The sequence below is a fragment of the Ranitomeya variabilis genome, chromosome 3 (genome assembly GCF_051348905.1).
Source record: "Ranitomeya variabilis isolate aRanVar5 chromosome 3, aRanVar5.hap1, whole genome shotgun sequence".
Taxonomy (NCBI): Eukaryota; Metazoa; Chordata; class Amphibia; order Anura; family Dendrobatidae; genus Ranitomeya; species Ranitomeya variabilis.
Genome location: NC_135234.1, coordinates 652,167,126 through 652,181,747, shown reverse-complemented (window position 1 = coordinate 652,181,747; position 14,622 = coordinate 652,167,126). Strand labels below are relative to the sequence as shown.

At 49.5% G+C, this 14,622-nt stretch overlaps 1 protein-coding gene across 2 annotated transcripts in view; it reads left to right on the top strand.

Annotated features, from left to right (window-relative positions):
• The window catches only part of DCTN2 (dynactin subunit 2), a 94,576-nt gene extending 80,249 nt beyond the window's left edge, over positions 1-14,327 (top strand). For both annotated transcript variants that reach the window (XM_077297743.1, XM_077297744.1), the window contains exon 14: positions 13,724-14,327. In XM_077297743.1, coding sequence (XP_077153858.1) covers positions 13,724-13,810 — 87 coding nt within the window. In that variant the 3' untranslated portion in view covers positions 13,811-14,327. The remainder of the gene's footprint in view (positions 1-13,723) is intronic.
• Positions 14,328-14,622: the final 295 nt, after the last annotated feature.

Below are 14,622 nucleotides of genomic sequence, written 5' to 3'. Positions count from 1 at the left end.
AGGTTCCCTGACTTCTTGTCTTCCTGCAGTCCAATGGGCGCAATTCCACACTAGACAGCTACAGAAATTTATATTACAAGAGGACATTAGGAAGGAAGGAGAGCTGGATGACACAGTCGTTCTAACGTCAGATGTAATACACTCCCTTGCATGGTGGTTAGATTGGAGCAATCTGTCTAAGGGAGTTTTGTGGGTTATCACTTCGTCCACTAATGTTACCACGGATGCTAGTCCTGATGGCTGGGGGGCACACTTTCAGGATCAGGTAGTCCAGGGTCTCTGGTCTTGTGCAGAGCTTGAGAATTCCTCTAATGTAAAAGAGTTGAAAGCTATATTTTATTCCCTGCTCCACTTTCTCCCTCAGCTGAGAGGCTCTCACACAAGGGTCTTCTCCGACAACACTACCGCAGTGGCCTATCTGAACCATCAAGGAGGTACACGGTCAGAAAATCTTATGGGAGTTGCTTCAGACATCATGGAGCTAGCTGAAGGTCACCTACTATCCTTGTAGGCAGTACATATCAGAGGCATAGACAACTTTCGTGCAGACTTCCTCAGCCGCCACACTCTGCATCAGGGGGAATGGATGCTCAACAGGGAAGTGTTCAGGTTAATAACAGCCAAATGGGGTGTACCCCAGATAGACTTGTTCTCCACACGAGCAAACCGTCAGGTGAAGATGTTCGCCTCTCTATGCAGAGAGGACAATCCGGACATATTCGATGCCCTCCATATAACATGGGCATTCGACCTAGCCTATGCATTCCCTCCATGGAATCTACTGCCTGTGGTCATAAGAAAGATAAGGGAAGAAGGGGCAAGAGTTCTGCTGATAGCCCCATTCTGGCCCAAGAGGCCATGGTTTTCGTGGCTCAGAGCGATGTCAATTTCAGACCCCTGGATTCTGCCTCAGACCAAAGACCTTCTATCTCAGGGGCCATTCCTACATCCTCAAGTAAAAGGAATGAACTTGACTGTCTGGAATTTGAGAGGCAGTTACTAGAGCTTAGAGGGTTTTCTAGAGGGTTAATAAATACCCTCATGAGTAGAAAGCCTTCCACTACCAGAATTTGTTAGGATTTGGAAGAAATTTCTTGAATTCCATACTGCACAACTCTCTTCGGAGGTTCCTATATTCTCAATATTAGAATTTCTACAGAGGGGTCTGGACTTGGGACTCTCGGTTAGCACATTAAAGGTCCAAATTTCGGCTCTAGGAGCTCTGTTTAATTCTGATGTTGCAGGCAATAGATGGATATCTAGGTTTATTTCCGCATGCGAGAGATCAAAACCTATTAAGATACCACAGATTCCTCAGTGGGATCTGACGTTAGTCCTGGATGCGTTGACACAAAGCCCTTTTGAGCCTCTTCAGACAGCCTCTTCGAAGCATGTCTCATTAAAGACGATATTACTAGTGGCATTAGTATCTGCCAGAAGGGTGAGTGATCTCCATGCCTTATCAGTAGATCCTCCATTCCTATCAGTAGCTTCTGACAGAATAGTTTTAAAGACAGATCCATGTTATCTCCCTAAGGTAGCTACTAGTTTTCATAGATCTCAGGAGATCTTGTTACCTACCTTTTATGAGGACCACTCGACTCCAGAAGAAGCTAGGCTTCATACCCTAGACGTTAAAAGAGCTATTCTAACTTATATAGAAAGAACTAGGGACTGGAGGGAGAGTAGGGCTCTCTTTGTGACTTTCCAGGGGAAAAACAAGGGATCCAGAGTCACAAAGAGCACACTGTCGCGCTGGATCCGGGATGCTATAATCTTGGCGTACAGATCTAAGGGAAGAGATCCTCCTCTGCATATCGGAGCACACTCCACTAGAGCCTTATCGACCTCCTGGGCAGAGAGAGCGAACGTGCCAATACACCTTATATGTAAGGCTGCAACTTGGTCTTCGCCTAATACCTTCTATAAGCACTATAGACTAGACCTATCTGCTGCTTCTGATCTAACCTTTGGGGTGTCGGTTCTCGGCTCAGTTAACCTACCCAATCTATAATCTCTGTTAATCTCTCAGTGGGTGCTGTCGTGGCGAATAGAAAATACCGGATTACTCACCGGTAATGCTCTTTTATAGAGCCCACGACAGCACCCATTTGATTCCCTCCCTTTTCTTTATTTGGTTGCACGTGGTGTCTTATAGGGAGATGTATATAATAGAGTAATATGATATGAAGTTGTAAATATGTATATATGACTAAAACCTGTTAAACTAAAAAACCTGGTGGCGGTTCCTCCTTTTTCTCTGTAAAACAACTGAGGAGCGAGGGGGGGCCGCCCCTTTTATCTCTCTGTAGGTTTCCTGTTCCCAGGGGCGGATCCCCTCTCTCAGTGGGTGCTGTCGTGGGCTCTATAAAAGAGCATTGCCGGTGAGTAATCCGGTATTTTTACTCCGTTTTTTTCCGACGGATTACAGATGAAGAAAAGTGGGTCTCCTGTGAGACTCCCGGCATGGCTCCTTCCTCGGCCCCCTATTATGGGGTGCCCGGTTGAAGTAGAGATGACTATCCCCCATGTTGCTCCTTCCCCAGTCCTTCGGGTGCTGGTTCGAAGTCGAGACCCCCCCCCCCTTCCCCCTCCTTCCCCAATTCCTCTTGGTTTCTGGGTTGAGGTCGAGGTGAGGATAAAGGCCCCTGAAGGTGACAACAGCACCCTCCCTAATCACCCTCTGGGGGTATTAGGTTGGGACGCCTCAGGTAGGGCCTGTACAGGCAGCACTCTGCAGCTCCCAGCAATGGGCCAGCACACTGCGCCTGCATCCAGGGACCCCAGCCCAGCTGCGGGCTCCTGTTAAGGCCGGGGGGAGTGCAGGCAGGCATGGCACAGACAGACACAGGGCTCCCTGTTGTGAATTCTGCTCTAGGGTTCCCTCCGGTGGTTGTTGGCGGTAATACAGTTGTCCCTGGGTTGCAATCCTGAGCAGGTGTCCCTGCTGAATGCAGCTCTCTGGGTATTTAGGTTTGCAGGATCCATTAGCCCTTGCCAGTTGTCCATTGTTCTTGGAGGTCTTACATCTCTGTCTGGTTCCTTCCCTGCTGCCAAATCAGCCAAGATAAGTGTCTGGGTTTTGTTTCTGCAGCACACATGCTGTGTGCTTTACTATTCAGTACTATTCATTGTTTTTTCTTGTCCAGCTTAGACTGTGTTTGGATTTTTTCAGTCATGTTGGATTCTCAGGAGATGCAGATATACATTCCATGTGTTTAGTTAGATGTGGAATTTTTGTATTATCTGCTGTGGATATTTTTAGGGTTTTAATACTGACCGCTTAGTATTCTATCCTATCCTTTTCTATTTAGCTAGAGTGGCCTCTTTTGCTAAATCCTGTTTTCTGCCTGCATGTGTCTTTCCTCTAATACTCACAGTCAATATTTGTGGGGGGCTACCTATCCTTTGGGGTTCTGCTCTGAGGCAAGATAGAATTCCCATTTCCATCTATAGGGGTATTTAGTTCTCCGGCTGTGTCGAGGTGTCTAGGATGTGTTAGGTACACCCCACGGCTACTTCTAGTTGCGGTGACAGTTTAGGGTTTGCGGTCAGTACAGGTTCCACCTCTCCAGAGAAAGTCTCATGCGGCTCCAAGGTCACCGGATCATAACAGTACAACTGGCCAATAATGAGTTAAATGCATCTCAGAAGAAGGGAAGAAAGGTGTTGAGCCATTTTTTTTTCTGTAGCCTGTTTTGTCTTTTCTTCCCTCTTTTTCTCTGGGTGGCTGAGGAGTCTTGTGCTAGCATGGATGTTCAGGGATTAGCTTCTCGTGTAGACCAGCTTGCTGCTAGGGTACAGGATATTTCTGATTATATTGTTCAGACTCCAGTTTTAGAGCCTAAGATTCCTACTCCTGATTTGTTTTTTGGGGACCGGTCCAAATTTTTGAGTTTTAAAAACAACTGTAAACTGTTTTTTTTCTCTGAAACCTCGATCCTCTGGTGATTCCATTCAGCAGGTTAAAATTGTCATCTCCCTGCTGCGTGGCGATCCTCAGGATTGGGCATTTTTCCTGGAATCTGGGAATCCGGCCTTGCTTAATGTAGACGCCTTTTTTCAGGCTTTAGGATTATTATATGATGAACCAAATTCTGTGGATCAAGCGGAGAAGACCTTGTTGGCCCTGTCTCAGGGTCAAGAAGCGGCAGAATTGTATTGTCAGAAATTTAGAAAATGGTCTGTGTTGACTAAATGGAATGATGATGCTTTGGCGGCAATTTTCAGAAAGGGTCTTTCTGAATCCGTTAAAGATGTTATGGTGGGGTTTCCCACGCCTTTCGGTCTGAGTGATTCTATGTCTCTGGCCATTCAGATTGATCGGCGCTTGCGGGAGCGCAGAACTGTGCGCGCTGTGGGTTGTCCTCAGAGCAGATGCCTGAGCCAATGCAGTGTGATAGGATTCTGTCTAGAACGGAACAACAAGGATTCAGACGTCAGAATAGGTTGTGTTTTTATTGTGGCGATGCTTCTCATGTAATTTCAGTCTGCCCTAAGCGTACAAAGAGGATCGCTAGTTCATTTACCATCAGTACTGTACAACCTAAATTTCTGTTATCTGTGTCCTTGATTTGCTCATTGTCATCATTTTCTGTCATGGCGTTTGTGGATTCAGACCTATTTAGGTTTGCAGGATCCATTAGCCCTTGCCAGTTGTCCATTGTTCTTGGAGGTCTTACATCTCTGTCTGGTTCCTCCTGCCCTGCTGCCAAATCAGCCAAGATAAGTGTCTGGGTTTTGTTTCTGCAGCACACATGCTGTGTGCTTTACTATTCAGTACTATTCATTGTTTTTTCTTGTCCAGCTTAGACTGTGTTTGGATTTTTTCAGTCATGTTGGATTCTCAGGAGATGCAGATATACATTCCATGTCTTTAGTTAGATGTGGAATTTTTGTATTATCTGCTGTGGATATTTTTAGGGTTTTAATACTGACCGCTTAGTATTCTATCCTATCCTTTTCTATTTAGCTGTTTTCTGCCTGCGTGTGTCTTTCCTCTAATACTCAGTCAATATTTGTGGGGGGCTACCTATCCTTTGGGGTTCTGCGCTGAGGCAAGATAGAATTCCCATTTCCATCTATAGGGGTATTTAGTTCTCCGGCTGTGTCGAGGTGTCTAGGATGTGTTAGGTACACCCCACGGCTACTTCTAGTTGCGGTGTCAGTTTAGGGTTTGCGGTCAGTACAGGTTCCACCTCTCCAGAGAAAGTCTCATGCGGCTCCAAGGTCACCGGATCATAACAGCTCCCTGCACCCCTGTCTCTGCGGCAGCACCAGCTCTATACTGCCTCAGGGGGACCCCTCACCGGGCCCCCCTTACGCTTACAGCCCCACCGCTATCCTGTCTTTAAATCCTGGGGGGGGGGGTGTCCGGTTCTGATCCGACCCCCTCCCGGACTTTCGCGCTGGCCTGCAGCCCTTCTGGGCATAAGGCATCTAATTTAGGCCCCGGCTTCGGCCTAGCTGAAGCCTCCGCCTCCTCTCCACCCCCCGTCCCGCCCCCCAGATGGGCAAGGTGCGACCCACAGGCCGCATCCGGTCCGCCTGATGATTTTAAACGTCCCGCCAGCTAGCTGTCACTTCTGACAGCCGCCCCCGGCACCGCTCGGCCAGACGCTTCTGAGGAGGACTGCTGGCGGCTGGAGTGAAGGCCTTGAGCATCTTCCCGAGGCCGCTCGTGCGCAGATGGAGTGCTCTGCTTCACGGGGCTTCAGGAAAATGGCCGCGGGAGGCCGCACGTGCGCAGATGGAGATCGCGGCGGCCATTTTCCTGAAGCAGAGTTTGCAGATTTAGATCTCGGCTTCAAGAAAATGACCGCCGCGATCTCCATCTGCGCACGCGCGGCCTCTCGTGGCCATTTTCCTGAAGCAGAGCACTCCATCTGCGCACGCGCGGCCTCGGGAAGATGGCCGCCGCCACCGATATTCAACTCGGCTCTGCTGCTCACATTGCATTCCGGCCGCTGCAATGCCATGCTGCACCTTTGCCGTCGCCACACCCCTGCTGCAACCCCTCCCCATGGACACCAGGCCGTGGCGTCGCCCACCTAAGCAGGAAGGGACCCTGCTCAGGTGCACGCCACACCGCATCACCCCACCTCTGCCGTCACCATGCCTCCTGTGACCCTGCTCTGCCACCGCCAGCCTTCAGGTAAGATACTGTAAATTTGGACCATAAGACGGACCCCCATCTTATAAAAAATCTTTTTTTCTGCAATTTTCACCCCAAATTTGGGGTGCGCCTTATGGGCCGGTGCGTCTTCTAGTCCGAAAAATTATATTAGTCCGGCCCTCTAAAACCATCCCAATTTCTCATGCGGCCCCTTGGCAAAATTAATCGCCCACCCCTGCTCTACAGTGTCATAGAGGGGGCGGATCGAGACAGAAAGGGCGCGTTTTTACACAGCTTTGCCGCATTTTTTCTCAGCTCTCCGCCCCCCTTCTCCCCCTACCTCTTCTCCTCGGCGGCCATTTCTACTGCAGCAAGGATTAACCCTGCATCTCCCGGTCAGCAGGACCAGGCCAGCCAATCTCCGGGGGGCACAGGACTGTGGCTCTTCGGCGCTGGACCTAGGGGCACACTGGTGGGTTAAGATCACAGCTGGGATGTTTTACTCGGCTGTGAATCCATATTCCCTATAAGGCTCCCCTATAGGGTCCTCTGCATAGCTACCCCTGTAAGGTCCTCTGCATAGCAGCCCTTCTGCACTCTGTGCACTATGCCGGGCTCAAGGTCCAAGAGAACCAGGCAGGACTGCTATTATGCATTCTGCACAGCCTGCAGGACCGCTCTCCCCAGTGGCAGTATATACCCACACTGCCAGGACTGCACTCAGACTACTGTGTCGGAGCCCCAAGAGGCCCCTGCCAATTCTTCGGTGTCTAATGCCACGCCGGAATGGGTCACTCAGATGTCGCAATCTATAACGCAGTCTATAGATAACCTAACTTCCACATTGCTTCAGGCTCTGCAGAGTCATGCCTCGGCTATGACCGTTACCCAGCAAAGGGAGAGCTTGGCTCAGGGACAGGACGATTCTGGCACATTTATGTCTAAGTCAGGACGCAAGTGGACCCACAGTCCATCTACGTCATCCCATAGCACTCGGTCATCCCCTTCTAGGGAGAGACACCGTAGTTCCAGGTCATCTAGACCGTCCCCTTCCAGGGACAGACAATGCAGATCTCCGCAATCCCCGACCAGAGAAGGCCTCCTCCCCAGCTCACCCAGCAGGGGACGCCTCAGTGATACACAGGATTTGGAAGGCATCTGTGACTCCGACTCAGAGAAGGAAACGGAGGGGTCCCTGATCCCAATCCCCCCTAGCAATACTGCGCTAGTTGAGGACTTAATCTCTTCCATCCATCGGGTGCTGGACATTTCTGATCTGCCACCAGAGGCCCCAGAACACAAGATTTCCTTTGAAGGACCTCTGAAGCCGCCTAAGGATACCAAGGAGTGGACAGACCCACCCGAAGTGGACTCCCCAGTCTCTAGACTAGCAGCACAAACCCTCCTTTCACTGCCAGATAGCTCAACCCTCAGGGACGCAGCAGACCGGCAGGTAGAACGCATGGCTCGTTCAATTTTCGAGGCCGCAGGGGCCTCCCTGGCTCCCGCGTTCGCTTCAGTTTGGGCTGCCAAGGTCATTGTGGCCTGGGCCAAAAATTTACAAGCTGGCCTCCAAGCATCCGCTCCTGAGCTGTCGGACCAAGCGCTTCAAATAGCAGTCGTAGCAGATTACATGCTTCATGCAGCTCTGGATTCAGCAAGGGGTATAGCGGGGATAGCATCAAACGCCATCACAATTCGGCGTATCCTCTGGCTGCGGGAATGGAAAGCCGACGCAGCCTCAAAGAAGTCTCTCACGCACCTCCCCTACCTCAGTGGGCGACTTCTTGGTGAACAGTTGGACACGATGATATCCCAACGCCACCGGGGGGTAAGAGTACCTCTCTTCCCCAACTGAAACCTAAATGCACTTACAAGAAGCGTAACCAAACTCGATTCCGATTCTTTCGGAATTCTTCGGGCTGGTCCGTCTCGCGTCCAGCACAAAATCATAACCGTTCCCCACGCAGGGACAACTCACGATCAACGGAAAGGTCGGACAAGACCTGGCAGTCAAAAGCAGGCCAGCCTAAGCCCAGAGGAGGAAAATCTCAGACTTTCTCCTCATCATGACTCACGGACCCCGGAAGATACCACACCCGTAGGCGGCCGACTTTTGCTCTTTCATCAAGTCTGGCTGCCTATTACAGAAGACAGGTGCGTCAGGGAACTAGTGTCTTCCGGATACAAAATAGACTTCACCTCCAACCCACCGGACCGATTCTTCCTCTCTGTCCCCCCAAAACCACCAGCCAAGGCTCGTGCCTTCCGGCAAGGGGTCTCCTCGCTTTTTCAAGCAGGAGTCATAGTACCAGTCCCCACGGCCGAGCGCTTTCGAGGGTTCTCCAATCTATTCGTAGTCCCCAAGAAAGGAGGCAGCGTGCGGCCCATACTGGACCTAAAACAACTTAACAAATACGTACGGGTCCGTCACTTCCGCATGGAGTCCCTTTGGTCCATCATTGCGTCCATGGAGAAGGGAGAATATCTCACCTCCATAGACATATAAGACGCATACCTGCATATACCGATTGCACCTGCTCATCAGAGATTTCTCAGGATCGCAATCGACCAGGACCACTACCAGTTCGTGGCTCTCCCGTTTGGACTCGTTACGGCTACCAGAGTGTTTACCAAAGTCATGGCAGCCACCATGGACGTCCTGCACTCCAGAGGCATAGTAGTCGTTCCATACTTGGATGATCTACTCATCAAGGCTCCCACCTTCAAGGACTGCGAGCTCAGTGTCTCAATCACAATCGACACTTAGTCGCATGGGCTGGTTAGTCAACCTACAAAAGTCATCACCAACCCCGAGTCAGTCTCTGACCTTCCTGGGAATGCTATTCAACACCTCCAGGGGTCTAGTGCTCCTTCCCAAGGACAAGGCACTGGCTCTCCGTCTAGGAGTTCGCACTCTCCTCCGCAAACCCCCTCGATCTCTCCAGTTTGCCATGAGAGTCCTTGGCCGGATGGGGGCAGCAATAGTAGCCATCACATTTGTCAAGTTTCGCCTCAGGCCTCTCCAACTAGCCATCCTCAAGTCCTGGGACAAGAACCCTTTCTCGACAGGGAGTTCCGGATAATGTCGGCAACCAAGAGGTCCCTGCACTGGTGGCTCAAGCCAACCTCGCTAGCAAAGGGGAAATCCTTTCTCACAAGTCATTGGAAAGTTCTGACCACCGATGCGAGCCTGATGGGTTGGGGTGCAGTGCACCTACACCACAGGGCACAGGGCAAGTGGTCCCCAGTGGAAGCGACCATGCCCATCAACATCCTGGAAATTCGTGCCATCCTCATGGCATTGAGGGCCTTTCATCACTTACTGGCAGCCTCTCACATCAGAATACAGTCAGACAATGCCACGGCTGTGGCATATGTGAATCACCAATGGGGACCCGCAGTACCCAGGCGATGCGAGAAGTGTCACATATCCTCCACTGGGCGGAGGACACAGGGTCGGTTCTCTCGGCGGTCCACATTCCAGGTGTGGACAACTGGGAAGCAGACTTCCTCAGCTGACAAGAAATAGACTCGGGAGAGTGGTCTCTCCATCCCGAAGCTTTTCTCCAGATCTGCCATCGCTGGGGGACCCCGGATGTGGACCTAATGGCATCCCACTTCAATGCCAAGGTCTCCAACTTCATGGCCAGAACACACGATCCGCGGTCGCTCGGAGCAGACGCTCTGGTTCAGGACTGGACCCAGTTCCAGCTTCTGTACATTTTTCCACCTCTCCCCCTGATATCCAGAGTGGTGAGGAAGATTAAACAAGAGGGAGTTCCAACCATCCTAATTGCACCGGACTGGCCCAGACGTACATGGTACGCCGACATCGTACAACTTACAGCAGACACGCCCCCTGGCGTCTCCCTGACCGCCACGATCTTCTATCACAAGGCCCGTTCTACCACCAGAACTCAGGGGCTCTCAATTTGACGGCGTGGCCCTTGAGACCTGGGTTCTAACCCAGGCAGGGCTCTCGCCGGACGTCATTGGAACCATGATCAGGGCACGGAAGCCAGCCTCTGCCAAGATTTATTACCGTACCTGGAAAGCATTCTTTACCTGGTGCGAATCTCGTGGCCAGACCCCACTCCCTTATTCCCTACCCAAAGTACTTGGTTTTCTCCAATCGAGTCTGGAGGCCAGGCTGTCATTGGGCTCGCTTAAGAGCCAGGTGTCAGCCCCCTCGGTGCTTTTTCAAAGCCGCATCGCTACCAAGCCGCAAGTAAGGACTTTTTTTTCAGGGGGTTTCCCGATTGGTTCCCCCCTACAGACGACCACTAGAAACGTGGGACCTCAGCCTGGTCCTGACAGCATTGCAGGAACCACCCTTCGAACCCCTTAAGGAGGTCCCGCTCCGCCTTCTCTCCCAGAAGGTGGTTTTCCTGGTGGCAATCACCTCGCTACGCAGGGTGTCTGAACTGACAGCACTCTCCTGCAGACGGCCTTTCCTGGCCTTTCACCAGGACAAGGTAGTTCTTCGTACGGTCCCATCCTTCCTTCCGAAGGTTGTGTCCAACTTCCACCTCAATGAGAAAATTTCACTACCATCCCTTTGTCCGGTTCATAGAGTGGAGAAGGCTCTGCATACGCTTGACCTAGTCAGGGCATTGCGTATATACGTGTCTAGGACTGCGTCTCTCCGGAGGTCTGATTCTCTTTTCCTCCTTCCGGAAGGCGGCCACAAGGGTCTGCCAGCTTCCAAAGCTACCCTTGCCAGGTGGATCAAATCCACCATACAGGAGGCCTACCGCCTTAAGAATTCTTCTCTTCCAGACGGTATTATGGCACACTCTACACGGGCGGTAGGGGCCTCCTGGGCCATTCGGCACCAGGCTTCGGCACAACAAGTGTGTAAGGCGGCCACTTGGACTAGCCTACTCACGTTTACTAAACACTACAGGGTTCATACCCAGTCCTCAGAGCGGACGTGAGCCTGGGTAGATGTGTTCTGCAGGCGGCGGTGCCCTAAGTATAGGGGCCTGTATGCACAATATTCGTCCATTGCTTTCCACCCAGGGACTGCTTTAGGACGTCCCATGGTCCTGTGTCCCCCAATGAGGCGACAGAGTAAAGGAGATTTTTGTGTACTCACCGTAAAATCTTTCTCTTAGCCTCTAATTTTGACACCCAGTAAAGCTGAAGCGGACAGCTGGACATGGTACGGTATTTTCACGCTGGAAAGATGCCATGGATATTGTCTCCCCCCCCCCCCCCCCCCCCAGGCTAAAAATGGCATGCTGCAGCCAACCCAGAAAAGGCGCATCTATTAGATGAGCCAATTCTGGTGCTTTGCCTGGCTCTTCCAACTTGACCTGTGATGTTGGCAAGTGGGGTTTACATTTGTAGGGTTGATGTTAACTTTGTATTTGCAGGTTCCATCAAGCCCAGCAGTTAGTAATGGATAGGCGTCTATAAGATACCTATCCATTATTAACCCCATAGTCATATTGTCAGTAAAAAACACCCGGAATAAAGTAATTTATTTGAAATAGAAATACACAACGTTTTACAAATTTATTTAATAATAACAGTTAGGCCATGTGCACACGCTGCGGATTCCATTGCGGAATTTTCCGCAGTGGTTTTGATAAATCCACAGTGCAAAACTCCTGCGGTTTTTACTGCGGATTTATCGCGGTTTCCGCTGCGGTTTTTCACCTGCAGTTTCCTATTGGAGCAGGTGAAAAACCGCTGCGGATTCCGCACAAAGAATTGACATGCTGCGGAAAATAAACCGCTGCGTTTCCGCGCGTTTTTTTCCGCAGCATGTGCACTGCGGATTTCATTTCCCATAGCATTACATGGCACTGTAAATGCATGGGAAACCGCTGCGGATCCGCAGCAAAATCCGCAGCATGTGCACATACCCTTATACTCACCTTACACCCATTCCATTGAAGCGCTTGTCCCCTGTAAAAAAAAAAAAAACAGAAACTAATAAACAACAAAAATACTCACCTAATGTCCATTCCAATTGAAGCCCTGGTCTGCTCTAAAAAAACAAAAAAAAACACAAATATCCCTCACCTGTGCAATGTGAGAAATTTCTTACTGAACTGCAGTAAACTTGCTGAGCTCAGCGCTGCATCGTGAAACTTTTTACTCATGGTGCTAGTGATGATCTCACTGATGTCACCACAGTTCATCGGCTCGGCTCACACTGAAGTGAGCTGGGAACGCAACCTCAGTGACCTGCGGTAACCTCGATGTTGACACAGCTAGTCACTGAGCTCATTGTCCCGCGGTTTTCAGCCTGCACAGTCACATCTTTGCACCTTCCAGGCTGAAAACCAATTATCGCAGACCTGGATTCCAGCGCTAGCTGATGAATATTACCATCATCCACGCCTGCCCTCGCTGTTATTAGTGGCAGCAGGTTTAGGCTACTTGGAGTAGTACACTCATCAGTCGATGCCTCTGTGACCGGAGGTAAACCGCTGGCTGCAGTAAATATCTTATCAACGAATCATTATATTCAGCTTCCTATGACCAGCTTAGGAGGGTTGATCCTACATATTCCCTTTATTTCATGAATGGCTTTAAATTGATAGTCCTCTTTGGCAGCCTTTTCCGTGTCCCTCACTAGATGTCCTGATTATGGGAGTGTCTAGTAGAAATAAGTGGATCGCTTCACTCAACCATTGTACAGGTCAGTGCTCTCTGGCCGTGGACAGGAAATGTATGAATTTCGTTCTCCTCTGGGATCCCAGCCTTGGCTTCTGATTAACTGGGCTTGTGAGACGTCACCTGAGCGCTACATATAGTGTCATGCCAAATCGGTGACTCAAGCGCTGCACCTTCGAAACCGGACGCTCAGGAAATTTGTGCAGCTCCTGTCAGATAGCACTGAACTGGACCGCGGACTGGGGTTGTGCAAAGTGATCTGCTGATCTCTAGTTTCAAGTTTTCTTATATGAATGGCTTGCTGAAAGTAAAATGTTCAAAGTCCCCCAGGGATGCCAATAAACACATACTTAGTGTGACTCCACAGGCGTCTGATATGGACAGAATATGTGCAGCATGGAACTATATACCGTAGTCAGTTAGAATCTACACAATCTCACCCATGTCCTGTGGAGAAAACCCACTGTCGGAAATTGACCAGTGCTGTGGATTTTAGATCTGCAGTATGACCTTTTGTGCTGTAGATTTTCACCTTTAGTAAATGTGCAGTGGAATCTCACCATTTGGATTGGAATTTTCCATAGCAAAACAATCCCATCGTACCCGACACATGTGTTTGTACCCTCACAGTGCCTGCATGGAATTCCAGCCTCGCATATACTTTCTGACCTCCATAGTGAAGAGCATGGTTCTTATCAGTCACTTCACAAATACCAAAAAGTTACATTTTTATCTTCCAATATTTGGCAGAGCCAAGCAAATGATTAACCCTTACGGACGTTGCTCCATCCTGCAGCCTTAGTCATGCTCTATGGCATCTCCTTCCTTCCATCCCACACACCACAACATCACCTCTTACCCTCTTTTCTTGGTATAGAAAATCTGGTTACTATTATCATGTGTAGCACATTAGATCTTGGTAAAGTCATTATACAAGTATGGACTTCGTTAAATAAATGTCTATTTTCTCTCCAGGTCCAAAAGGCAATGAAGGAGAACCTTGCCACAGTGGAGGATAACTTTGCAAATATTGACTCAAGAATAAAAAAGCTGGGCAAATAAGTCGCAATTTCTTCATACAAGCCTCAATGCCGCAAAGTGCAAGAAATAAGTTCCTACAAACGCTGCACTAAGAAATTCCTCCAAATTCCCTTTGCCTAATAAGGAAAGTTTTACTATTGTGTAAATATCTAGTCTCGTTAGCATCCAGTATTACCCATTCCTCTGCTCATTCCCCTGGTTATGCTTAGAGTGCTTGACCTATACCTGCCATGCAAGGGGACAACCCACCTGTGCTTTACTATGGGCCAAGCCCTCAGGGAGGACAGCACTCAAGTTTTCAAGGTGTTGCGTTTGCATGCTGGTACTTGTGATGCGGACTGGGACTGTCTGGGGAGGAGACACCTTTCTTAGGCTTTTTATTTATATCTGTATGTCTTTATACCTTCTGGTGCAGAATGTCCATAAAGGTATATCTGACCAATATACCAAGTTTACTATAACCCCATTACTGACCGGAGGGGATCTGTTCTTCACTAACTGTCCTCTAATAAACATAAGTAAATTATAAGGATGAAAATCTTGGAACTTGATGGGCTCTTTCTTACATAAAAGTAATCTTTACTAAATGAGTGTCCTGTGATTCTGAATTCTGTGTGGCACAGCTGGTATCATGTCATGGTAGGAAAGGCATTCAAGGTGCCACCTAAAACAATGAAAGTTTGCAGAAAAATGACTGCAGTTTTTCCACATTTTTGATAGTGTCACGCACTAACCATGTGAATACACTTTTGAGATGAAGGTTTTTTTTTTTCCTATTCCAGGATGTAATTCCAGGGAATGACTTGTGCACAGTAGAAGCACCAACTACTGCA